This window comes from Danio rerio, chromosome 6 (assembly GCF_049306965.1).
Source record: "Danio rerio strain Tuebingen ecotype United States chromosome 6, GRCz12tu, whole genome shotgun sequence".
Taxonomy (NCBI): domain Eukaryota; kingdom Metazoa; phylum Chordata; class Actinopteri; order Cypriniformes; family Danionidae; genus Danio; species Danio rerio.
In genome coordinates this window covers 12,173,335-12,196,500 of record NC_133181.1, presented here as the reverse complement: position 1 = coordinate 12,196,500, position 23,166 = coordinate 12,173,335, and the positions used below count along the sequence as shown (strand labels likewise).

General features: G+C 40.5%; 1 protein-coding gene across 3 annotated transcripts in view; it reads left to right on the top strand.

Moving 5' to 3' along the window:
* myo10l1 (myosin X, like 1) overlaps nucleotides 1-23,166 on the top strand; it is a 153,922-nt gene that overhangs the window by 13,392 nt on the left and 117,364 nt on the right. The window contains exon 1 of one of the 3 annotated variants that reach the window (XM_001924006.9): nucleotides 10,476-10,804. The exons of the other annotated variants lie outside the window; for them this stretch is intronic. Within the exon in view, the coding sequence (XP_001924041.3) occupies nucleotides 10,784-10,804 (21 nt within the window). The 5' untranslated portion in view covers nucleotides 10,476-10,783. Of the gene's footprint in view, nucleotides 1-10,475; nucleotides 10,805-23,166 lie in introns of those variants that run through there. 3 annotated transcript variants of the gene reach the window in all.

Genomic DNA, 23,166 nt, shown 5'->3' with positions numbered 1-23,166 from the left:
GGAACTGCCCCGACACTTAAAAATAAAGCAGCCCCATTCAGGAGGACAGAACAAAAGAGACAAGCTTCCTCTGAACGTGAGGCTCTGTTACAGTGGTGTGACCCCAGCCCGCGTCCACAACAGGAGGCAAGGGATAAAAGGCTGGAGGAGACAAAGAGGCGACGGCGATACGGGTGGTGTGCTGCTGTAGGCTATACAGCGTTTTCAGGGAGACCCTTAAATCCTCCAGGGCCTCCAGTGACAGGCTTGAGCATACAATGGAGAGGCCTGGGTAAGGGGAGGCTGAGGCTTGGGCTTACTTTGAGCCGCATCTGGGCTCTAACCGTCTGGAGCACAGAATTTTGGCAAGCGTTAATGGGTGATCATAAATATTATTTTAGTTCTCGGTTGCCAGGGAGGTCGATAAAGCGGGCAAGATTAAGTATTGAGCACGTCATGACTTTTCCTGATGAAATTTAATTTCTATAGGAGCTGTTGACCCTTATTTTGGTAAAAACTCGAAATATACACTCACCGGCCACTTTATTAGGTACACTTAGTACCGGGTTGGACCCCCTTTTGCCTTCTGAACTGCTTTAATCCTTCGTGGCATAGATTCAGCAAGGATCTGGAAATATTCCTCAGAGATTTTGGTCCAGATTGACATGATAGCATCACGCAGCTGCTGCAGATTTGTCGGCTGCACATCCATGATGCGAATCCACCACATCCCAAAGGTGCTCCATTGGATTGAGTTCTGGTGACTGTGGAGGCCATTTGAGTACAGTGAATTTGTTGTCGTGTTCAAGAAACCAGTCTGAGATGACTCGTGCTTTTGTGCGTTATCTGCTGGAAGTATCCATCAAAAGATGGGTACACTGTGGTCATAAAGGGATGGACATGGTCAACAACAGTACTCAGGTAGGCTGTGGATTTGACACGATGCTCAATTGCTACTGATGGGCCCAAAGTGTCATTACACCACCACCACCAGCCTGAACTGTTGATACAAGGCAGGACGGACCCATGCTTTCATGTTGTTGATGCCAAAATCTGACGATCCGAATGTTGCAGCAGAAATCGAGACTCATCAGCCCAGGCAGCATTTTCCTGTTCTTGTCACAACTCAAAGATGACGAAGGAACCCAAGTGCAAGTGACAGTTTTATTAACGCACACAAAGATAACACAGAGAGACTGGGTGGCTGGAAGTCGAAGGTCATAGAAGCAAATATTCACAGTAAACAGAGAATCAAGAGTTCATCAGGAAGAACCTCAATCTCCGTCAACAGAGCGTATCAAAAGTTCATCGGGGAGCACTCCAATCTCCGTCAACAGAGCGAATCAAAAGATCATCGGAGGAGAAACTTCAACCAGCACACTAACCAGCGAACTCAACGGGGAGAGCCTGACAAAGGACACAGAGACAAGTGAGGACAACGAACTGACAAGGTGAGACAGGAACGCTGAACATTTATAGCCACAGTAAATGCGCTACACCTGGAGCGCAATAATCAGCTGAGCGGTGCTAGGCGACCGATGACCATGATCATGTGACCGCCCAGCTGATAACATGAAAACAACAACAACACCGACAGCCACGCGACTCACACAAACACAGAGACAAACGCAGACACACACCGCAAACACAAATAAACAATTCGCACCACGCAGACACATCATAGAAGAGCAGATAGATCCACAACCGTGACATTACCCTCTCCCCTAGGGACGCCTCCTGGCGTCCCCAGACGAGCCTACCTGGCGATTGTAATCATCGATAAGAGAGTGATCCAGTATGTCCCCGGCCGGAACCCAACTTCTCTCCTCAGGACCGTAACCTTCCCAATCCACCAAGTACTGAAATCCTCGTCCCCTCCGTCTAGAGTCCAGAATGCGCTTAACCGAATAAGCAGTCTCCCCATCTACGAGGCGCGGCGGGGGGGGAACTGGTGTGTGCGGATTAATTGCCGTATGAAAAACGGGCTTTATTTTAGATACATGAAACACGGGATGAATTCTCCTGTACGCTGGAGGTAATTTGAGGCGGACTGCCACAGGATTAATGATTTTAGTGACAGTAAAAGGGCCAATAAATTTAGGAGCTAACTTATTACAAACGGTGCGGAGAGGAATGTTTTTAGATGAAAGCCACACTTTTTGACCGACAACGTAAACGGGAGGCTTAGACCGGTGGCGATCGGCTTTAGCCTTAGTGCGCTCCCCCACCTGGAGGAGGGTCTGTCTGGCCCTGTTCCAGGTGCGGCGGCACCTCTGGACAAAGGCGTGAACGGAGGGGACCGCGACTTCGGATTCCAGACTGGGAAAAACTGGTGGCTGGTAACCTAGACTACACTGAAACGGAGAGAGGCCCGTAGCCGACACTGGTAACGAATTATGTGCGTACTCCACCCACGAAAGTTGCTGACTCCAAGAGGAAGGATTCTGCGAAACCAAACATCGCAATGTGCGCTCAAGATCCTGATTGGCTCTCTCGGTCTGACCGTTACTCTGGGGATGAAAACCAGAAGAAAGACTAACAGTAGCCCCCAATAAACGACAGAATTCTCTCCAAAATTTAGAGACAAACTGAGGCCCCCTGTCAGAAACCACGTCTGTCGGGAGGCCATGAATGCGAAAGACGTGATCAATGACAGCAACCGCTGTCTCTCTGGCTGAAGGTAATTTGGGCAGAGGGACAAAATGAGCAGCCTTCGAGAACCTGTCCACCACGGTTAAAACCACCGTGTTGCCGTTAGAAGATGGAAGACCCGTAACAAAATCTAGCGAGATGTGTGACCAGGGTCTCGAAGGTACTGACAGCGGTTGAAGGAGTCCAGCAGGTGGGCGATTGGAAGTCTTAGAAGCGGCACAGACAGAGCAAGCCAAAACAAAATCGCGCACATCACGAGCCATTACTGGCCACCAGAATCTTTGTTTAATAACAAATAATGTGCGACTCACCCCCGGATGACAGGCTACCTTGGAGGAATGACCCCACCGGATAACGTCGGACCGAAGATCCTCTGGCACAAATAATCGACTCGGCGGGCATCCGATCGGGGGCGTTACCCCATCCAGGGCTGTGCGAACCCGCGACTCGATCTCCCAAGAAATATTCGCCACAAAAACCCTCTGCGGAAGCACCGGATCTGGAGATGACGTACGATCCGAGCGATCAAAAAGACGAGATAACGCATCAGGTTTGATGTTCTTAGAACCAGGTCTGTACGAGATTGAAAAATTAAATCGTCCGAAAAATAATGCCCACCGAGCCTGCCTAGAGTTTAGTCTCTTGGCAGCTTTGATGTACTCAAGATTCTTATGATCGGTCCAAACGATAAAAGGCACCCCAGAACCTTCCAACCAATGTCGCCACTCCTCCAACGCAAGCTTGACGGCCAGCAACTCTCGATTACCAATGTCGTAATTTCTTTCTGCAGCAGATAAACGATGTGAGAAATACGCGCAGGGATGAATCTTGCCGTCCAAGGCAGAGCGCTGGGACAGGATGGCTCCGACCCCCACCTCGGACGCATCGACCTCCACCACAAACTGCCGAGAAGGATCAGGGGCTATAAGAATCGGGGCTGAAACGAAGCAACCCTTCAGTTTTGAAAATGCAGCCTCGGCTGCGTTAGACCACCTGAACGGTGTTTTGGAGGAGGTCAAATTAGTCAGAGGTGCGGCGAGCTGGCTGAAATTGCGAATAAAACGCCGGTAAAAATTGGCAAAGCCCAGGAACCTCTGCAGGGCCTTACGGGAATCTGGGGTTGGCCAATTTACCACAGCCTGAATCTTCTCTGGATCCATGCGCATCCCCTCGACCGACACGATATGCCCCAAAAACTGAACCGACTGTGCATGAAAAACGCATTTCTCCGCCTTGACATAAAGCCCATTCTCTAACAGCCTCTGCAACACTCGCCTGACGTGCTGAACATGTTCCTGGAGAGAGTGAGAAAAAATCAGAATGTCATCCAGGTAGACATAGATAAACTGATCTATCATATCTCTCAACACATCATTGACGAGTGCCTGGAAAACCGCCGGAGCGTTAGAAAGGCCGAAGGGCAGAACGCAGTACTCAAAATGCCCTCTAGGGGTGTTAAACGCGGTCTTCCACTCATCCCCGGGTCTTATGCGAACCAAATGATAAGCATTGCGGAGATCTAATTTTGTGAAAAAGTTCGCCCCCTGCAGGCGCTCGAAGGCTGAAGACATCAACGGCAAAGGATACGTATTCTTAACCGTGATGCTGTTCAGCCCTCGATAGTCAATGCACGGACGAAGAGAACCATCCTTCTTTTTCACAAAAAAAAATCCCGCCCCCGCCGGTGAAGAAGACGGGCGGATGATCTTGGCTGCTAGAGAATCAGAAATATATTTCTCCATAGCCTCCCTCTCTGGAACAGACAGCGAATATAACTTGCCCTTAGGCGGAGACGTACCTGGCAATAAATCTATAGCACAGTCATAGGGACGGTGAGGAGGTAGAGAAGCAGCCCGAGACTTACTGAACACTCTCTTCAGGTCGTGGTACTCACGAGGCACGTTTGACAGATCCACCTGCTCCTCCTGAAACACAGAACAAGGAACATTAGGACAGGCAGACAATAAACAAGATTCATGACAGCTCTCACTCCAGGAAAAAACTGCATTATGACCCCAATTAATGTGAGGTTTATGTAAGACTAACCACGGATGTCCCAAAATAACAGAAGTATCAATGGTGTCAGTGAGAAAAAATGTAATGAGTTCAGTGTGATTTCCAGAAGTAATGAGTCTTATGGGAGCAGTAATGTGTGTGATGGTCGGAAGAGACAATCCACTAAGAGCGTGCACCGCTATTGGAGAGGAAAGAGGAAAAATAGGGATCTTCAGACTGTTCGCTAATTTAGAATCAATAAAATTCCCCTCGGCTCCGGAGTCGATGAGGGCGTGGCATGTGTGAGAAGTGGAGTTAAAACACAGTTTAATAGGTAAGAAAGTCATATTAGCAGAGTTCTTTTTAGGCATAATTTCACCCACCAATAAACTCTTACCCATAGATGGCTTATCATTCTTGGCCGGACAAAAAGCCACAAAATGACCCCCAACTCCACAGTACATACACAAACCCCCAGAACGGCGACGACGTCTCTCCTCAGCAGAAAGACGAAACCTTCCCATCTGCATGGGTTCGGGCTCCGATTCAGGGGGCGTTGCCTCTTGAAAACAGGTCTGCGAAGCCAGGCGCTGAAGACGGGGCTCCTTGTGAAGATGTCTGCGTTGGAGACGATTGTCCACTCTAACAGCCAGATTAATGAGACCTTCGAGTGTTTTCGGCAACTCCAGCGCGTAGATCTCGTCCTTGATGTGCTCCGCTAATCCATGAAAAAACATGTCCCACTGCGCCTCGCTGTTCCAGCCACACTCCGCTGCCAGCGTACGAAACTCAATTGAATAGTCCACAACGCTCTGATCTCCCTGATGGAGCTCTGCCAGCTTTCTGGACGCCTCTCTGCCCGAAGCCGCTTGATCAAACACCACTTTAAGTTCTTCTGAAAAGGCTTTGAAGGTGTTACAACAGGGATTCTTGTTCTCCCAAACCGTTGTTCCCCATAATGCCGCTTTACCTGTTAGCAGATTGATCAAAAAGGCTACTTTGCTCTGCTCGCTGGGAAAAGACGAGGGCTGGAGAGCGATGTATAGCGAACATTTTGCCAGGAAGGCTCGACATAAATGGGGTTCGCCCGCGTAACTCTGCGGCGGAGGTAGTCGTGGTTCGGTGGAGCGGGTTTCGATAACAGCTGGGCTGGCTGGTGGATTAACAGGAGGAGGTGGCTGAGCGGATCCGGCAGCGAGACCCGTGCTGAGACGCTGGACTTGAGTGGTGAGTTCGGAGACCTGGTTAACAAGCGCTTGAATGGCCTGACTGGTTACCTTCATCTGTTGGTCTTGATGGTCTAGGCGAGCGATGCTGCGAGACAGGATCTCCTGAACTTCCGATGTACTTGCTGGGTCCATAGTGGTCAGTTCGTTCTGTCACAACTCAAAGATGACGAAGGAACCCAAGTGCAAGTGACAGTTTTATTAACGCACACAAAGATAACACAGAGAGACTGGGTGGCTGGAAGTCGAAGGTCATAGAAGCAAATATTCACAGTAAACAGAGAATCAAGAGTTCATCAGGAAGAACCTCAATCTCCGTCAACAGAGCGTATCAAAAGTTCATCGGGGAGCACTCCAATCTCCGTCAACAGAGCGAATCAAAAGATCATCGGAGGAGAAACTTCAACCAGCACACTAACCAGCGAACTCAACGGGGAGAGCCTGACAAAGGACACAGAGACAAGTGAGGACAACGAACTGACAAGGTGAGACAGGAACGCTGAACATTTATAGCCACAGTAAATGCGCTACACCTGGAGCGCAATAATCAGCTGAGCGGTGCTAGGCGACCGATGACCATGATCATGTGACCGCCCAGCTGATAACATGAAAACAACAACAACACCGACAGCCACGCGACTCACACAAACACAGAGACAAACGCAGACACACACCGCAAACACAAATAAACAATTCGCACCACGCAGACACATCATAGAAGAGCAGATAGATCCACAACCGTGACAGTTCTTAGCTGACAGGAGTGGAACCCGGTGTGGTCTTCTGCTGCTGTAGCCCATCCGCCTCAAGGCTGGACGTGTTGTGCATTCAGAGATGCTCTTCTGCATACCTCGGTTGTAACGAGTGGCTATTTGATTTAGTGTCGCCTCTCTATCAGCTCGAACCAGTCTGGCCATTTTCCTCTGACCTCTGCCATCAACAAGGTATTTACTCCCACAGAACTGCCGCTCACTGGATACTTTTTCTTTTTCGAACCATTCTTTGTAAACACTAGAGATGGTTGTGCATGAAAATCCCACTAGATCAGCAGTTTCTGAAATACTCAGTCACTTAAATCACCTTTCTTCTCCATTCTGATGCTCTGTTTGAACTGCAGCAGATCGTCTTGACCATGTCTAGATGCCTAAATGCATTTAGTTGCTACCATGTGTTTGTCTGATTAGATATTCGCATTAACGAGCAGTGGGGCAGGTGTACCTAATAAAGTGCACACCAGTTACTGTACAAACATACTGACATAAGAAAAAAAGAATTGTGTGTAATAACAATGGAATGACACATGGAGAAAGACTCAAATGTAATTAATAATTAGCATAAGAGGTGTTTTTGCTGATGATAGCTTAAAGTTGTCTCTTGAGAATGAAGTCGCATTAATTGCTCAGGTGCTCAGGTTTCCCCCAGACTTCAACCGAGTCTTCAAATATTGATGGTTCTGTGTGTCTCATCAATGAATTCGGATATTAGTACTTATTTTCAATTGGATTCAGGTCAGGTGATTGGCTGGACCATTCGATCAGCTTTGTTTTCTTTCTCTGAAAGCATTTGAGAGTTTCTCGGCTGTGTTTGGGATTATTGTCTTGCTGAAATGTGCACCCTTGTCTCATTTTCATCATCTGGTAATGCAGGTGTTGAACTGAAGCAGCTAATATTAATTCACACTGACGAGAGGCTGCAGAATAACTACTGAGAAATTTCAGTTGCTGTCTGGGCTTTCCATGCCTTTGTACACCTCACTTTCTTCATGTATTTAAAACCTTCTCCCTGTGTCGTTTGATTTTATCCACTTAATTAGTTTTTTCAACTAAAAAGTTTTATTTGCTTTGACATTATTACTGACATCCAATGGCATTTTCAAGTCAGCAGCACCTTCAGAAATGATTTTTTCTGGTTTTCCTGAAAATTTATTTTTATTGGTTCTTATTTTACCCGCTGTATGTGTCAATAATACAGCTATAGGACAGTCTAAAATAAAGTCGCAAAAAATACCCCCTCCACAGGGTTAAAAAGCCATAATAGAACAGGTGGTGCTACTGACAGCATAGTTGTGTGTGTGCTTTAGGGTGTAAAATGAGCTTGTCTCTCTTTTATAGTGATGTAAGTGGCCATGGGGAATTCATATTGTTGTCTTCACAGCTCCTGTTTGTCAGATGATACAGACATTAATCTTCGATGTACGTCAGACTCAAACAGAGATGCTGCGACTGATTATACTTTGTCCTGTACTGATCATAATTGTGATGGTTGTGTGTCTAATCTTAATCTGAATATAAACATTTTGGCATTTTGACACCTTCTAATACTAGTATGACTCGTGTTTCATCAATCTCAATATGTTTATTATCGTCCCAAGATGTGTTTACACATTACTAGTAAAACGCTTGGAATTAAGAGACTCATGCTCTTGGGGAAAAAAGTATAAACCGTTTACATGCTTACCAAAACTGCAGTTGTTTGATCAGGAGTACAGCAGACTATTATGAAATATACAGTATTGTTGGTAAGGTAGCACTTTAAATTGGTTCATTAGTTAATGTATTTACTAACATGAACTAAGAACAAACTTGTAAAGCATTTATTATAGTTCATCGTTTACTAATGCACTATTTTAAATCCAAAGTTGTGTTTGTTTACATTAGTTAATGCCCTGTTAATAACACAACAAATTGAGCAACTTTAATTCATTATTATTTTTATTCTTCAACTAACGTTACCAAAAACGTAATAAATACTGCAATCAATGTTTTATTCATTGTTTGTTCTTGTTAGTAAATACAACATTAGTAAATCTAACATAACATACCTTTATTTTAGTGTTATCTAATACTGTTTATAATACTGTAATATTTACCAACGTTGTCAGACATTTAAAATTTATTAATTCAATCATTTTCTTGTCGGCTTAGTCCCTTTATTAATCCTGGATCGCCACAGCGGAATGAACCGCCAACTTACATTTAAAATTTATATTTTATTAATGTGATGGCAAAGCTGAAGTTTGAGCAACAACAAAAATAGAAAAATAAAAATAATCTGATCTGCTAGCGATGTTAGTTATTGCCCAAGAAGAAATACTCATAATGCTGCTCAGTAAACGCAGTATTGAGGCTCTGAGAATGGCATGCTGTTCTCCATTGCTCCGGGTGCTGTTTCTGTAGTTAGTGGGCTATTAGGTGCTGAATAAAAAGTGTCTGTCAAATTGCTCGTAACTCTTCAGACAAACCTGTTCTTTGTCTTTCTTGACTGAAAGCATCATGAGGATTTAAAGCTCTTAAGTTAACTCTAAAGTTACCAGTTATTTATATGCTCCTGATATTTTCAGAAAGAACTCCATAAAACTCTTAAATACACTAAAAACAATGACATTAAATGTGTGATCAAACTTATCCAAAATGAGCTGAAAAAACACAATTCTTGAGACAATTCTGTTAGTCAGCTCTTGTGTTCCGGCTGTCAATTCTTGTGTTTTTTGAGGACAGCTTAATTGTTTTATTGTTCAATTAAATTTGTAAAAAATTATTTAGTTAACTTTATTCCTTCATGTTGTCCCAACACAAATCAATTGTGTGGAACCTATAGCATTTTTACAGTGCATGAAATTATGTCACAGAGAGGAATCCTAGACTCTTTTTACTTTGTGTTGGTTAAATGCCAGCTAACTAAGTCTTGCTAACTTCAAAAAGCTATATTTGATAAAACCAATAATAATAATAATAATAATAATAATAATAGTAATAATAATAATAATAATAATAATAATAATAATAACAATAATAACAACAACAATAATAATAATAATAATAATTATTATTATTATAAAATAGAGTTTTACTTTGTAAAATATACAATAATAAAATATAATAATAATTATGTGCTCATATAGCCTATAAAAAGCTAAAAACTTATATTCTAACAACTTTGTAAATGTGTAAATGTAGACATCCTTTATTTAAATCAGATACTGAATCCAGATTATAGATTTTTTTTTGTCACATGACACAAGCTGTGCGAGATAATAGCCTAGTTGGCTAATTATTTAATACATCAACCATCTGCTTTATGTTACTTGCATGCAAACAGTGACGAAACCGACCCCTTATCCAACCTGTAGTTTGAAGATTTTAATTAGTGGACTTGTTTTTTCCCCAGTGTAATAAGCATAAACATCATCTGCAAATGTGGATTGATGAGTGAGAGTGAATGTGCTCTGCACACCCACTGCATGAGTCTCACCTCAGCTGGTCATGGCGCATGCAGAAATATGTGTCAGTAGTGCTACCATGGAAACATCGCAGTATCACATCCAGCAGCACATGGGATATCAGATCATTCATATGATGGAATCTGTATGTTTTAAACATGAAACGCATTTGAACTCATCCTTATTGCATTATACTGTAACGCTTGACGCATTCCAAACGCACAGATTATCACATATATCAGTTTTAGAGCTCAGCAGCAATATATGTCATGTTTATTTCTGCGGAGCCATATTTCTGTCAGCTTACTACCGGTATGCACGGTAAAAAGGGCAAACTTGGGGGGCTGTCTTTGCGCGCGGTGCGCCGCCCAACCGGAGATGCGCGAGCGAGCGGGCACTGGCTCATTCGCTCTCGTGCGGACACCGGAGTCAGCGAGGCATGTGTCTGGACACCGGCGTTTCTGTTACATAAAAAAGACACTCACAGAAACGATACACCTGAGCGTTTTCTATACCCACCGGCTGTCATTTGCCAACGCGCCGTCAGTTGTTTGAATTTCCACCTCACGCAGGATTGCAGCGACCTGCTTCTCGTAAACATTCGTGAATGGAAAGCGACTGCAGAAAAGACATACATCTTTCCAAACGCTTATCGAAGCCTCTGCAGTTTTGTGATTGATTAGCTGGATCCCCTTGCGTCCTTTGAAGGAAGATGGAGACCTTCTTCGCAGAGGTGGGATCATTTTCTAAATCAAGGGAACGTGTCATTTCTTGTGTGTTGCTTCATGTGCCGTACAGAAACAACAGATTGTGTGCAATATTTGTGAAATAACCCCTCAATAATCATGTGAGATAAAAACCGGTGGATAATTCTCATTGGCTGCATGCATGTGCACCAGGATGTTGTGAGTAATCATCGTAGCCTAACCGTGTCATTCCTTTTAAACACGGACATTTTACGGGTTGACATTTGTAAGTGCTTTAATATAAATGACCAGTGCGTTATTTCTCACTCTGACATTAGTTTATGGTGATGTAGCCTGCATAGGTGTCTCGTGTTCGCCAGGGCTGTGGCGCGCTCGAGGGGGGAAGGGGCTCGCGCATTGATGCTGAGGCAGGGTCTCTATCGGCTATGATGGTGTTTCTGCAAGGCTGATATCTAGCTTTTCTAAACCTCTCACGCCCTTATCACGCATCAGTGTTTGTTATGAAGCAGAAAAAATGTCTTGATTCCAAACCCAGCGCGTGAGTGTGCTGTGAAGGCTGTCTGGACATATTTGAGATTATTCCCATCATGCCAAATTCCACATTCAGAGCATTCACCTCACTTTCAGCCTGATATGAATTGCTGGGAAACCTATATGCAAGGTTCTTATAACCAACCTGTCAGCCTGAATGCATGTTGTTTACCTGATCTGTATTCTGAAGATCAGGCCTCACAACAGCATTTTCAATGCACTGTTGTATTTTTCTCCTCAAATCTATGTACATATTATCTAATATCTTAATAAGTATGTTTACTGTTTGATATCGTACACAATTGGATGATTTTGTTATCGCTCCTACCCTCAGTTTGTTAGATGCCCACACAAACACCTGCATTTGATCTAATACTGAATTACAGAATCCCCATTAAGCCATTTATCCCCTTGAACACATGCTATGTGTCTCAAATGGTTTTAAGCAGTCAGCATTTAATCTCTGTCAGAGTGGTCAGCACATCAACACAAGGCTTAGTGAGTAAATGACATTAATTGACGATGCACACACTCTGAATATTATATATTTATCAGAGAGATGTGTTTATGCTATAGGAAACTACAAAAGTGGTCTCTGTTAAGTCTCCTAAGGACAAAGCAGAAGAACTTAATCTTCAGATCCTTCACAGACTGCTATGTGAAAGCCATTTATTTAATTTATAGAGCATTTGCTGTGAAATCTGTCTCTCTGTCGTTTGTAATTTCAGAAAGCTAAAATGCTTTTGATACATTAGCTAGAATGAGTGAAACATCCTTGAGAGCTTTTCACACTTATAATAGTTAACCCTGGGTCATGCAAAAACCCAGGATAAATACAATCCTGGGTTATCTGTAATCACATTTCACACTGCTCATACTATACCTGGGGTTCACAAATACCTTAATCCTCCTGGGTATTATTCAGTAACAGGCGTTTCACAACATAAACCTTGGGTGAACGTTCTTATTTGTTGTGTCACTGTTGCTGATTGGACGAACAACATCCAACTTTTTTACACTGCATATCCGCATTATGTCACATGTAAAAAATGTAGACGTATAGGTTTAGCTGTTTTAAGCAACACAGGTTCATTGTGAAAACGTACCCCAGTATACATTTCTGGAGAGTGCGAATTATGTAGCCAGAGCTGAACAGCGGATTGCTGCGTACGTTGAGACTTGAGACGCAGAGAGGAGTTGACGGGGTTCGAGTCTGGTGAAGAACAGTTCCAGAAAGCAGGTTAAACAAAAACAATATGAAAAAAAATGAAATAAACAAAATTAATGAATGAAAAAAAAAAGAATGGATGAGTGAATAACAGGGTGAGAACATGATAAGATCTGAAAATGTGATACAAATCAGGCGAGGGCTTTTCTTATCTGGATTTCTGTTGAAAACACTATCGGTTGGGTCTAGGGAAAGGAATGGGTGCTGGTCAATCAGTGCTTTTGAAAACACTATCGATTGGGTTTAGGGAATGAGCTGGGTGAGGGATATCGGTTGGTCAGTCAGTCGGCGGAGACCTCTGGTGGATGGCACTCGCAAGAGAAATTTGAGATCTTAAAAAAGCATACAGAGTGGCCTCTTTCAGATTTATGAAAACGGCAAAAAACATAGCTCCTGGGACGTATTTTGCACTCTCCAGAAATGTATACAGGGGTATGTATCTATAATGATCCTGGGTTGGTTTTAATCTTTGTGAGATGCACAAAGACAAGAAAACAAATACGTCTGACAAGAGACTTAAAACAAGCAGCAAAGAATATGAATATTTCTTTACAGACACCTATCACCGGCTGCTGTTTACACCACACACGTTTCGTGATGCGATGTAAACCTTGATGCACAATTTCTGACTGGCTGTCTCTGTTGGCAAGTATCTAGCAGCAACAAGTAAACAATGCTCCATTTCACTCTGAACAAATTTAAAATTGCAGTACAGGGTGAAAACCACAAACGCAGAGGTGTGAAATGTCTTTACCCATGGTTAATTACAAATGTCAGCGAAGATGGGAGTTGGTTGTAGGTGTATTTTATGTGGCTTCTATTATCTTTGTAGGTGTTTTGACATGGCTGTTGTTGTTGTGTAGTTGGTCTGGGTGTTTGTGAGGGCACTAAAGGGTGGTTGTTTGTTGGACCAAGCCAACAGCAACATCTCAATTGGGTTTTGATCTTCTGGTCCCTTGAGCCCTTCCTTGCTTGTTTCCATCTGGGATTAATTAGTTTTTTTTTCCAATAATGGTCAATAGACATGAATTGTTGAATCTGATATTAAAACTAGTTCAAATGTGTCTTATTCGACCTCTTGTGTTTGGTTTTTAATGTAGACCGTTATAAAACCCTTATTCTCTCATTAAGACCCTTATTTCATCATACTCAACGTTGTTCTCATGTAAATAAATATTAAGAAAATTAAGAAATGAAACTAGGAAAATCTGTAAAAAAAAAAAAAACTAATTAAGAACAATAAAGGCCATTCAAGTCTATTAAATGGTTTTATTAACAATGTGCATTAAGAAAACCTAAATGAGGAATATTTTTTCATTCGTTTTCCTTCGGCTTAGTCCCTTTATTCATCAGAGGGTCACCACAGTGGAATGAACCGCCAACTTATCCAGCATACGTATTTACCGCAGATGTCCTTCCAGCTGCAACCCAGTATTGGGAAACATCCATACAATCTTACATGCTCACACATACACTATGGCCAATTTAGTTTGTGTCATTCACCTGTATCGCATGTCTTTGGACAGTGGGGAAAATCGGAACACTCGGAGGAAACACAGAACACACAGGGAGTACATGCAAACTTCACACAGAAATGACAACTGACCCAGCCAGGACTTGAACCAGCAACCTTCTTGTCGTGAGGTGACAGTGCTAACTACTGGCACCGTGTCACCCCTAAACTTGTAATATCTTTTGTAATTAATATTAATTTCTAATTTTAGACATTGTGGTTGATCACGACTAAAATGCTACACCTTTTTGGAAATAGTGATAACAAACAGTCAAATTAATGCTTGCCTTAGCCAGTGTTAGTGTAGAGGTCAGAGGTTAAGCTTTTCCCCCAAGGGGACTGACACTTTTAAATGGGGTAGGGTGCATTGAAGCACATAAGCCCACCAAAATACTGATCTGACCCACTCACTAATATTGTTTCCTCTGCCCAACATCCCAATGTGTCATCACTGAAAAGCATGTCAGAAGCCCAGGGGTGTTTCTTGAGATCCAGAAAGCTCAGTGACCCTGTAAAGCACAACACACAAGCGGAAACTGCTCTCTTTTCATTTGTATTCTCCCTCTTTCTTTCTGTCTCTCTTTTGTCACCCCTTTTTTCTGCTGTCTTCTCTGTGGTGACAGTTCAGGTTATCATTTTGGTGACTCAACAGTCCACACCTCCAGTGCCCACAGCAACACTGGCAGGCAGGCCGGCATGTTTATTGTGTCACTACATGGTCCTAGTGCCTGTTTTTTTTCAACCTCTAAACTGAAGCATGCATTGGAATTAACTAGATTTCAAATTCCAAGAGCGGATTGAAGTTCTATCTTTTATTAGAAAGTCTTCATGAACTATAAGTGATTTAGAAATGCGATTAGCCGTTTTCTTAAACAATATATGGCCTGTTGAGGACCTGCTAACTATTTAAAGGAATTAAAGCCATAGATTATATACAAGTCTCGGTATCAGCCATGTAAAATCTCAGTTCAGATGAGAACTGAATAAGCCTACATCTTTCTAGAAGGTTCTATTTTTATCCCCTTATTTTTAAAACCTCGTTATATATATATATATATATATATATATATATATACATATATATATACATACACACACACACACACACACACACACACACACACACACACACACACACACCACTTTATTAGGTAAACCTATCCAACTAAACAGTAACGCACATTTCTAATCAGCCAATCATATGGCAGCAACTCAGTGCATTTAGACATGTAGACATGGTCAAGACGATCTGCTGAAGTTCAAACCGAGCATCAGAATGGGGAAGAAAGGGGATTTAAGTGATTTTGAAGGTGGCATGGTTGTTGGTGCCAGACGGGCTGGTCTGAGTATTTTAGAAAATGCTGATCTACTGGGATTTTCACACACAACCATCTTTAGGGTTTACAGAGAATGGTCCAAAACAGAGAAAATATCCAGTGAGCGGTAGTTCTGTGGGCGCAGATGCCCTGTTGATGTCAGAGAAGAATGGCTAGACTGGTTCCAGCTGATAGAAAGGCAACAGTAACTCAAATAAGGGATGTGCAACCGACAAATCTGCAGCAACTGTGATGTTATCATGTCAATATGAACCAAAATCTCTGAGGAGTATTTCCAGTACCTTGTTACATCTATGCCACAAAAAGATTAAAGCAGTTCTGAAGGCAAAAGGGGGTTCAACCTGGTACTAATAAGGTGTACCTAATAAAGTGGCCGGTCGGCTATCTACTAAAATAAATATATATATTTAGTATACAACTATTACATTTTTCAAATGTGCTAAAATCATCCTGATCATTCTAAAATGATAATATTTCCCCAAATAGAGCCTTTTATTTAAACTGGTGAAAGGATCACAATATGTATCGCAGAAAAATAAAATATCACAATGTCAGTTTCCAATATCGTGCTAATAAATACTTAACATGTAAATCTAAATTATACTTCAGTTTCAACATAGCATATTTTGTGTCCTTGTGCATGCACACCCACAATTTAATGTATGAATAATAGATAATTTATTCCAGAGTATGCTAAAAACCTACTTGTTTCCTGTGGCTTTTAAAAATGTTTTGAATATTTGGCCTCTTTTAGGATTTGTTTATGTTTCTCATCGTTGTTGTTTTGTTTTTTCCGTACAGCACTTGGTTCCACATGTGGTGTTGAAAGTGCTTTATAAAAATAAAAATGAGTTGAGTTGAATAATAAGGAATTGTAATTTATTGATTTGAAGATAAAATTAAAAAAAGTGATTAAATCATAAAAGAATTGTTCTTAATCTTTTACAAGGTTTGGTAGAAAATACACCTCCTTTGACGAACCTCTTGTGCTCTTCTGCTCTTAATATCTGCAGAAATTCCTATACCCAATTGTGCCGCTTTGTCAAGTCCACAGTTTAAATCAACAGCAGCCTTGGTGACTGGAGAGAGCCAGCCCAAATAGTTTTTCACTAGACGCAGAAATCTATTTATAAACATGGGTATGGGGTAAAAGCAGAAAAGGACAGGAAGTCAAAGAAAAGAGTGCTGAAGGATTGATGAGAGAAAAGGAGGGATACAAGAACAAAGCTAATAGAGCAAATAGTCGTCAAATTTGACAAAAGTGTCCTCCTAACAGGTGTAATAACAAAAACATTGAAATACAATGAAACAATACACAATGCTCATTTTAGCTATTTTTAACATGCAGATTATCTTCAACATTCTCAAGTGCCTTCTTATTTTAATTAAACTGTAAATAGCCAAACTCAAAATTGATATTTAATTTCAAGATTCAGTTCAACTTTACATCTCAAGCTTTGGTCACACTTCAGTTTGAGCATAGAAAATTCTCCCGGACGGTACTGTGAAAATTTATAAAGCAAGTGATTGCTCTATTTTTTCAATTTGTGTAGAGAGAAGTCACTTCTGAAGCTTGCGTTTCCGGTCTGCAGCATTTGCATGCGGATGAATGGAAGTCTATGGGGTGATAAGTGCAGTGCGACTTAATGTAATGTAATGAAATATATATTCAGGATATTATCATCATGATGATTTCTTTGCTCGTTTGCAATGACTAAAATTTTGATTTATGGATCCAGTATCTCTAAAACACAGGTGTCAAACTCAGTTGCTGGAAGCTGTGCACAGTTTAGTTCCAACCCTAATTAAACACACTTCATCAAACTAATTGAGACCTTCAGTCTTGTTTGAAACCTACAGGTAAGTGAACAATGCAGGACTGCAGGCCTCCAGCAACTGAGTTTGACACCCCTGCCCTAAACCCTTCCTCTCATCTGATTGGTCAGGTGGCCTAGCTAGTTGTTCCTCAACACTTACACTGTAAAAAATGCAGGGTTCCACACAATTAATTTATGTTGTCCCAACATAAATCAATTAAGTTAACTAATAACAATTAAGTAAATTAAACATAAAACAATTTAGCTGTCAAAAAAAATCTTAAGAATTGTGTTGTTTCGGCTCATTTTAAATAAGTAGATTGAACCAGCAGCAAAAAATTATTTTTGAGTGATATTTGGATACAAATATCAATTCAAACCCAATTTCTCATACTTTAAAAGTGTATTTGTTGCTAAAAAAAAGTGTTGCATGCAGAACTGTTGCAAACAATTTATTTGTGTTGAATTTAAACAAGCAAATTAAGTTTAATAATGTTCAATTTAATTTGTTTGTTTAAATTCAGCCCAAATAAATTGTTTACAACCACTTAACGTAGAAAATTAAGTAAATCCAAGGAATCATCTTTGAATTTTTTTTTCAGTGTAATTCATTCATTTATTTTCTTGTCGGCTTAGTCCTTTAATTAATTTGGGGTCGCCACAGCGGAATGAACCGCCAACTTATCAAGCAAGTTTTTACGCAGCGGATGCCCTTCCAGCCACAACCCATCTCTGGGAAACATCCACACACACATTCACACACACACTCATACACTACGGACAATTTAGCCTACCCAATTCACCTGTACCACATGTCTTTGGACTGTGGGGGAAACCGGAGCACCCGGAGGAAACCCATGCGAAGAAAGGGAGAACATGCAAACTCCACACAGGTCCCAGCCACCTTCTTGCTGTGAGGCGACAGGACTACCTACTGCGCCACTGCCTCACCTTATTTCAGTGTAATGCAAAAACATAAATAAAAAAGACTCCAGATGTCAACAACACAAACCAACACTGTAAAAATAATTCTGGGTTTCACACAATCGATTTGTGTTGGGACAACATGAAGAAATAAAGTACTTTATTAGTTTTTTGCAAGTTTAAGTAGATTGAAGATAAAAACAATTAAGTTGTGCGGTCTATAAAATCAAGAATTGTGTTCTTTCAGCTCATTTTAAATAAGTAGTTTGAACAAAACAGCAAACGTCATTGTTTGAGTAAACTACAGTGCTTGAGAATCGAAGTAGATGTTATTTGTGTGCAGCCTAAATATATATACACTGTAAAAAAAAAAAGGTAATTTTACGGTTTATTTCCGGCAGCTGGGGTGCTGGAAAAAAAAAACAAAATAACAACCATTAAATTACAGAAATTTACCATAAAATAACGGATATTAATTTACAGAAGTTTATCAGAAATTTCAATTTAAGGAATTTTCTGTTATTAAATATCCATTATTTTACGGTAAATTTCTGTAATTAAACAGCCGTTATTTTACTTTTTTTTTTTTTCGGCACTCCAGCTGCCGGAAATAAACCTTAAAATTACAATTTCTTTGGTTTGTTTTTTACTTTTTATTTTTAAATAAATGAGTTATTTTATCTTTATTTTTTTCATTTAGTTACAAACAATGTGTGAACAAGGTTACGCAATTTGCTGACAGGTGACAGGAGCCTCAGCAGGTGTTTAACAGTACAGAAAATAAAGTTCAATTGATATGTCATCTCTATTACCTCTATTCCAGGTCATAGCAGAATTCATGTTAGCTGACTTCTCTCTTCATGGTGACATTCTCTCTCTCCCTCTCTCTCTTTCTGAGGAAGTCAGCCACTGGAGATGTGTGACCTATATTTCCTCAGCAGCTTCATTTGAAAGCCAGTGCCTTGATTCGTTCCAGTGCGAATCTCTCTCTTTTTCCCTTTCTCTGTGTGTGTGTGTATCATCCTCACTACTCCTTTGCTTTCTCTCCTCTCTTTCTATTCAGCTGCAATGCACTCATTTTTACAGGTTGTTTCTAGTAGGGGGTTCTACATTGACTTTCTCCAGTAAAGCACATGTAAGGCTTGGATAGATTGGTAGTATCCATTTCATTTCTTTATATTTCTTGTTTAAATTTTCTTCTTTTCCTTTTTTTTTACCCATTTTCAATGCAACATTTGTCTGATGTTAAAGTACTGAAAAACACATATTCTCTCTGTGTACTCTAATTTTCCTCCTAGCACTAATTTATTTTTTGTTAAATAGCTTAAATTAGGTCTGATTAATATTGATTACTGTTATCATCAGGGTTATTGTCTTATTTTCCACACTGTGTAAAATGAAATAAATATTGTTCAATACTTGTTTTATACTTGTTAAAAGCTATGGTTTCTGGCTTCAACCACTTTTGTTCAGTTTGGCTGAAAGCATATATATGAATATTGTGCACATATTGGCTGCATTACAGCCTGCAGAATATTTTGTGGCTTTTATTATACATACAGTCAAAATTATTAGCCCCCCTGAATTATTCGCCCCCTGTTTATTTTTTTCCCCAAATACTGTTTAATAGAGAGAAGATTTCTTTAACACATTTCTAACTATAATAGTTTTAATAACTCATTTCTTATAACTGATTTATTTTATCTTAACTATGATAACAATAAATATTTTACTAGATATTTTTCAAGACACTTCTATACAGCTTAAAGTGACATTTAAAGGCTTAAATAGGTTAACTAGGCAGGTTAGGGTAATTAAGCAAGTCATTGTATATTAATGGTTTGTTCTGTAGACTATCAAAAATTGCTTAAAGGGGCTAATAATATAGTCCTTAAAATTGTGTTTAAAAAATTAAAAAACTGCTTTTATTCTAGCCGAAATAAAACAAATAAGACCTTCTCCAGAAGAAAAAAATATTATCAGACATACTGTGAAAATTTCTTTGCACTGTTAAACACAATTTGGAAAATATAAAAAAAAAGAAAAAAAAAGAAAAAAATTCAAAGGAGGGCTAGTGTCGTAAATTTTGACTTCTTATCAATTAGAAATTATCAGACCAGAGGTTTTGAAAATAGATTTTATTCTCCATAATAAAGCCGAGAAAGAGCAGAGCAGACCCCAGAGCATTCTGAAGTCTCTCCTGCTCCTTCTCCTTTATTTATGTTTTTGACACACCCCTATGTGTCTCTTTTTAACTCTTGACCATTTTTGAATAGGTTTTCTAGTCTAAGGGGTCCTGCTATTCTTGGCTCTCAGCCCACTAGCTCATGTCAACAGAGATGTTACAGGTCTATGTCAGCAAAGTATAGATGCAACTTATGCAAAGGAACTAAGTGTTTACATACATTGTTATGATAGGATAATAACTTGATAATATGTTACTCATTCTAACTTCTGACACATATAGCTTCATAGAAGTATTTAACATATATGATCAGTGCTTTACATATTCAGTTATTCTACACAATCAGTCACTCAGCCTTCTCCTAGTGTTGCTCCTGTGCAGGCATACTCATCTTACACAGACATATCACTGTATTTTTAACACAGGCTGGCATGTTTGCTGCAAACACTACATACATTTTGAGAAGAGAAAATTAACTGCTTTACACTTAGAAAATACTTTACACTGAGAAAATAGAAATCTTTTTCACTAGTAATTCTGACTTCAACTGTATATATGTCACATTTGGCATTTCTAAATGATCATGGGAAGATCAAATAATGATCTTATTTTATGCAGCTTTAAAAAAAAACAGGTGCATCAGTTTTTGTTTGCCTGGTAGAATTTAAAAATGTATTATCATTTATCAGCCTATAGATTGGTTATTGGACTTCTTATATAAATAATTATCAGTTACGTCAATGGCTCAATTTTTAAGTCTTCATTTAAAGTTAACATTAAATTAAAAGTAAATTAAACATTAACATTGCAACATTTTGTTATACTAAAGTAGTGAACATGCCTTCATTGAGGTCTGCTTTCATTTTAGTTTCTAAGTTGTAATATTAATGTTTTCTTCTTTTTTCATTTGCATTGAGTAACACTTCGGCTTGTGTCTTTAGGAAAATAAATATATATTTTTTTTTTACATAAAATGATAGTTCACCTGCCATCATTTTCACACCCAAAAGTAGTTGATTCCCATTGACTTCCTTATATTTTTGTCCACATTTTGGACATTATTATGGACCCACATTCTTCTATATGGTCTTTTGTGTTTAGCAGCAGAATGAAATTCATTCTGATATGGGACAACCTGTGAATGTAAACAAAATTTTAATCCTCCTCTTTTGTCTGCAGGGCAGCACGGCGGCCCAGTGGCTAGCACTGCGGCCTCACAGCAAAATGCCTCCGGTTCGGGCATCTACCCAAACGGTCAGCATTTTCGTGTGGAGTTCGTGTTCTCCCCGTGCTTGCGTGGGTTTTCCCCGGGTCCTCCGGTTTCCTCCCACACTCCCAAAAACATGACACTTAAGTAAATTGACTAAACCAAATTAGCACCAAATTCGATTCAATTCTGTCAGCAACGCATCACCTTAGCAACCATCACGCAGCAGGAGGAGGGGGAGGGGGGTTCTCGAGATCTACCCGAGCTCAAACTCCCCTCTCGCCCTCTCATGAGCTCGGGGCTCTCTCCCAGGACAGCATGCCAAACTAGCTTATTACCAATCCTCAGCTAAGTGTGAACTCTTGAAAGAGAACTTACACACATATTGTTTGCTATATGGATTGCAGAAACTTTAAAGCTCAATATCTTAAAATCATTCAGAACGCAGACAGAACCTTATAATTCTAAGGTGACGATATGTTTAAGCAGCAGAGGGTGTTTCAGCCACAACCCAATACTTGGAAACTCCCATACACTCCATTCACACACACACACACACACACACACACACACACACACACACACACACACACACACACACACACACACACACTCATACACTACGGCCAATTTAGTTGACCCAATTCACCCATAGTTCAATTCAATTCAATTCAATTCAATTCAATTCACCTTTATTTGGATAGTGCTTTTACAATTGTCAAAGCAGCTTCACATAATAGATCATAGTAAATTAAAGCAGTGTCAATTCAAGTATCAGAGTTTAAGTTCACTGCAGTTTAGCTCAGTTCAGTGTGGTTAAATTATAAATACTGAGAGTCCGGACACTGAAGAGCAAATCCATCGATGCAGAGCTCTACTGATCCCGAACCATGCAAGCTAGTGGCGACAGCGGCAAGGAAAAAAAAAAAAAAACATTTCACCAAGTGGCGAAAGTGAAGAAGAAGAAAAAAATAAACTCGAGAAAAACTCAGTTGGGCATGACCCTTTCCATTTCTCCGCTGGCCAAATGTCTATATATCTATATCCATAGTGCATGTCTTTGGACTGTGGGGGAAACCTGAGCACCCAGAGGAAACCCACATGCTGTCCCTTTATTAATATTAATATTTCGTCTGTGTAATAAGCAGGATAATGTTTCCTGATCCAGCTGGTCAGGATTTATTTTCCAATATTAGATAAATTATCCCTCCCTTAAATACTGTAGCCAATATTTGCTTCAATTTCATCCATATAAACATATATATTTCAAGATCAGAAGCAGGACATGCAGTGCTAAGAAAGACTCACGATGTAGACAGAGCCCCAGATAAAGCCTGGGCTGCATGTGTGCATGCTTCAGTCTTCCGTTAGAGAGACCAGCAGAGAGAAGCACTGAGTAAAGTTCTCTCTTTAGTGACCCAGATCAGCCGCCTCCGCCTGCCTGCGCAGAGCAGATCTGACAGACCGCTCCAGGGAAAAGTGCAAATCTCTTTCTACCACAGATGATGCACGTGTGCCCCTTCCTGTGTCTCCATTTCTCCTATTGCTCTCTCTCTCTATACATTCATGGCATCATTATATGGTCTAGTCATTGTTCAGGTCCCTTGTGTGTAATTAGATCGGTCTCACATAAAGTCTCACTCATC